General features: G+C 45.8%; 1 protein-coding gene across 3 annotated transcripts; it reads right to left on the bottom strand.

The window, feature by feature from the left end:
* Positions 1 to 513: 513 nt before the first annotated feature.
* On the bottom strand, positions 514 to 3,447 carry LOC117839147 (protein WRKY1). 3 transcript variants are annotated; one of them, XM_034719414.2, is made up of 4 exons: positions 3,274 to 3,447; positions 2,028 to 2,888; positions 1,815 to 1,940; positions 514 to 1,133 (listed from the first exon to the last, which is right to left on the bottom strand). In XM_034719414.2, the coding sequence occupies exons 2-4, from the start codon at positions 2,801 to 2,803 to the stop codon at positions 989 to 991; spliced, it is 1,047 nt and encodes a 348-aa protein (XP_034575305.1). In that variant the 5' UTR covers positions 2,804 to 2,888; positions 3,274 to 3,447; the 3' UTR covers positions 514 to 988. The 3 variants fall into 3 exon arrangements, with proteins under 3 accessions (XP_034575305.1, XP_034575303.1, XP_034575304.1); XM_034719412.2 differs by having other exon boundaries at positions 1,815 to 1,943; positions 3,274 to 3,446; XM_034719413.2 differs by lacking the exon at positions 3,274 to 3,447 and adding an exon at positions 3,037 to 3,263 and having other exon boundaries at positions 1,815 to 1,943.
* Positions 3,448 to 4,231: the final 784 nt, after the last annotated feature.

Genomic DNA, 4,231 nt, shown 5'->3' with positions numbered 1-4,231 from the left:
CGCGAATTAGCACAGGGATTCTGCAATTAGTTTTATAATTAGCTCATGTTTAATCCTCCTAATTAACATCCGAATGTGACTTTATCCGATGTGACACTGGTTGTGGCATGAGTCACGCGTGATCCTTTTCTTTTCCCATGGTCAGAGCATGTGTGCCGATTATTCTCCAGATGCCCACTGGCTAGCAGTCCTCCAGTTCCAGTAAGTCACAGGCCAATTGCAACAAGCCACTCAACCAGAAAATCCCTTGCGCACGCCTACCATTCCCAAGTTATACTGTAACAGTTATTGTTATACATATGCCATCTTCCTATCCTGATGACCATATCTTGAGGTCGGAATATACAAAATTGATCGGTAATAAGATTCAAAGGTTCAGTTATTTCCGTTCATATAATTGTTCGGCGCATTCTGAACATATGTAGCAAATGAAAACAATACAAAAAGCAACATAGTACACTTTTAACTTTAGGACCACGAGTGAAGCAATCCCACTGAGCACTGACTCAACTATGAATGAATCAATGAATTGCTATAACAGCAAAGCAGCATTTGTGCACTTCTTTTCGGTTGTGACACTATCTTGGTACATGTTCACAAAAAATCGGGGTAACTCAAGAAAAGTTGCTCTGCATTTTCCCGCCCCTTTTACAAAGTTTAGATAACTGTCCCTTTCCCGCCAACTTATATCTTCCCTTCCAACTCTTCACACTAACCCTGAGCAACAGCTCAGCTGTCCTATCTAACGGCTTGTTCTTCCTTGTCATCATTGTGATACCTCCACAAGCGAGAAGAAACTTTTGTGCTCTCCCACTTGAATATTGCTACAAACCATGTAGATGAGGAGGCCAAACAACAAAACAGCAGCTTGAAAGGGCTCCGTCTTTGTCAATTTCCAATCCTTGTTAATAAGACTGGAGCAGTCGCTCCCCAACAAGGACCGGGTTGTTGGCATTTCCTGAAGAGGGTCTGATGATCAAGGAGTTCCCTATGCCTGTGTAGACTGAGTTGGCATCCGAGTATGGTTGTGCTCACCCTCATATGTCACTATGAGCATTGATGAATCATCTACACACCGTTCAACATGCTTCCTTGCTGGGCAGCCCCTCACGCTGCTGCATTTGTAGTAACCCCTGCATTTTATTCAAATAAACAGTGAGTTGGCCTTATGCAGATATCAAAGTAGCATCAAGGTAAGCTGATGATAAAGAATAGAAATATACTAGGTGCTTCTGCAACTGATGTTAGCTAAAAAGAGCCAAAAGATTTGGGTCATCATTGGAACAACTATACTCATGTGGTTACTATTAATATGCAACTTAGCATCAAGATATTAAAGCTAGAGACAGGTGAACAATTGACATAGTGGAGGGAATATGGAGATAACAAATCATCACAGCATAATCCTGGATATAAAAAGGTGTGCACTTTAAGCACCATGATTGATCAATTTCCATAAAGTGCACAGGAAAGAAAGAACAACATCATCCATGGAGCAATAATTTAATGTCACAGCAATTAAGGTATCAACACCTCTTCAATGTCGAAGCACCTTGAGGATAGAAAACAAATGCAGATAGCATCAGAGGAGAGATGCACTTGGATAAAGCGTGTGCTGATTATCATTGGCAAATTATTTATCAGAAGGCACTTGAGTATGTCATGGAAATACACGCCTGTACTATATTATCACAATGCTGACAAAAAAATATTGTTGGCATTAATTGTGGCATCATCACAGCAATTTTCAAAGCATCATTTAATAAAGAGCATGCATGCAATGAAGATTAGACTAGTCATACTTCAGTCCATACCTAGGATGAGGGGAACCTTTAATTGGCTTCTGCCCATACTTCCTCCACGAGTATTCATCCGGAGGTATATCAGCAATTTTATTACTAATGGCGGGAACCTTAATTGATCTCTTCACCCGCAACTTCCTACTGAAATGAAAGAGCATTGATGATATTCAGTTTTGAATTGAAAATAAAAATGACAATAATAAGCACAGGGACCAGCAGATTTACCTTCTCTTTGAGCAATGGCACCTGCCTGTCACAGCGCACTTGCCTGTCCCATCCTCCCCACGACCTGTGCATCGCCTCCTTGGGGCCTGCTGTGCATTCACCGGGTCGCTCATCGCAGGCCCACCGATCAAATGAAAAGACGATGACTTGCCATCAAGGCTCGCCACACTACCATCCATGCTCAAAGACGACAAGAAGGACCTCGCCGATGACATTGTCCCCGTGCCACTGGTGCTATCAAACTTCAAGTTAATCCCACTATTGCTCCTCTTGAACATCTCAGCCTGCAACTTCTGCTGCTGCTGATGCGGGAACTGATACCGTGAAGACACATTGCTGAACTGAAAATGTGCAGACAAAGGCTGAACCAGCTTGGGAGGTCCTCCAAGAGGGTGTATGCTCTGTGCGTCCAAGGCTCCAGTCCTAGGATAGACCTGCGCGGAGCTAGGAGAAGGATGGGCGCTATTCAACACCACCACCGGGGTGTTACTATCCAGGAAGCCTTTCTGAGTTAAGAACCCTGGATTCTGTCTTCTACTGACAACCTTAGCTCTAGGATGGCTTCTGCTTGTTCCTGACGGTCCTGCTTCTCCTCCTGCTCCCGCTCCTCCTCCATTACTGAGTAGGGAGACCACCTTCCTAAACTTGGCACATGCTTCATCCGTCCCCAGAGCTATGCTCCTTGCCTGTGCGGGGTCATGAGGCTGGGAGAGCAAAGCAAGCACCCTGTGGCAGCTCTCCACGGCTGCTCTGTTCGCCTCCTCCACTTCCTCCATTATACACGCACGAAAAACAAGCAGAATCCTCTCTTGAACACTTCACAAGCACCTCAGAATATATCCAACTCCCTCAGAAGCAGATCTGGACAGCAGAAAAAAGAAGGAAAAATTCATTCAGATCCTAGGAAACGCTCAGAGGCTTAGCTCTTTTTATCGCAACAGCCATCGGAGATGGCACCAAGCTTAGAGGCAGGAAAGCAGCTCGTGACCGGATCACGGGGGGTAGACACCTCCGCAAGAAATCCCAGAAGCGGCGGGAGTGGAACGGGCACCGAGACCGACGTTGACGGCTGCGGCAAGAAACGATCCCGGGCAGCGATTTCTTGCGTGCAGACGCATCAAAACGGACACGAGAACCCCCACTGCACGGCCACCCCAAAGATTCCCCCACCAAGAACTCGCCCAGGCAAGCACCAAACTGCACGAAATCCGTAGACAAAAAGCACCGCCCGAGCTCAAGAGCTCACCTCGAAGAAGATCCAGAGATGCCAGGGAGCGAATCCAGGGCCGTGACCCGGCAGTCGGAGGGCGGCAGTCGTCGCCACGGAATGGTAATGGAGGGAGGGAGGTGTGAAGGCGAAGAAGGGGACGAAGAAGACCAGACGCAGGGGAGGAGAAAAAAAAATAAATTCCCGTTTCTTTTTCGCAGCCGAGGACGCCGGTTTATATAAAATAGCAACCGGATCCCTCCCGCTCTGAAAAAGGAGGACGCCCGCCGAGTAGTTTACTGCGGGGCCGGATTAGAAAACTGTGACCGTTGATCTGATCCGGGCCGTTGGTGATGGACTTTGGAGGGGGTGGACGGATGGGAATGGGGGTTTGGACATGTGGGGCTTTGTTTAGTACGGGTTGATGACCTGTTGGGGTCAAAATGTCAAAGACATGAGTCAGTGTGAAAGTTGGCTTTTGTTGACTATTGCTAGGCTCACATGGAAAACACTACCACCGAATGCAGACATATACTAAACTTTGGGACTCGATTTTTTTAGAGAGGGAGAGAGAGAGAGAGCGCATGAGAGAGGAAGTATATTTTAAGATGACAGATTTGGACAGGGCATCTTTGTATTTTGATCTGGAGTAAGAGTAAACTTTACCTAACTCAAATGCATTTTGTCTTCGGGAAAAGGGCTTTCCTCGTCCACTTGGCTGACTTCAAACCTAATGCAATTGCGCAAGCTTCAGTTTATCTAGATAGATTAGGATCACATCATTTTCTCGTGCCTAAATAAAGTAATTTGAATCTACGTACATATGGTTATAGACTTATAAATTCCCCTGGCTTTGTGCATTCGCGAAATTATACGTCCCAAACATTATGTTACTTATTTGAACTTTTTCCTAACGGTGTATGACTAGTAGAGAATTAGTCTTTAGTCCCGGTTGGTAGGGTGCAAATCTCCCGAAAATCCATCCGGGATAAACCAA

This window comes from Setaria viridis, chromosome 9 (assembly GCF_005286985.2).
Source record: "Setaria viridis chromosome 9, Setaria_viridis_v4.0, whole genome shotgun sequence".
Lineage (NCBI taxonomy): Eukaryota > Viridiplantae > Streptophyta > Magnoliopsida > Poales > Poaceae > Setaria > Setaria viridis.
The sequence above is the reverse complement of the archived record's forward strand: the minus strand, read 5'-3'. Positions and strand labels throughout refer to the sequence as shown.

Bases quoted from the DNA above. Each gene is read 5' to 3' on its own strand.
- LOC117839147 (XM_034719412.2), bottom strand. From the start codon at position 2,803: ATGGAGGAAGTGGAGGAGGCGAACAGAGCAGCCGTGGAGAGCTGCCAC. The intron at 1,944-2,027 runs GTAAATCTGCTG...CTTTCATTTCAG, and splicing joins TGCCATTGCTCAAAGAGAAG to TAGGAAGTTGCGGGTGAAGA. The intron at 1,134-1,814 runs GTATGGACTGAA...AATAAAATGCAG, and splicing joins AAAGGTTCCCCTCATCCTAG to GGGTTACTACAAATGCAGCA.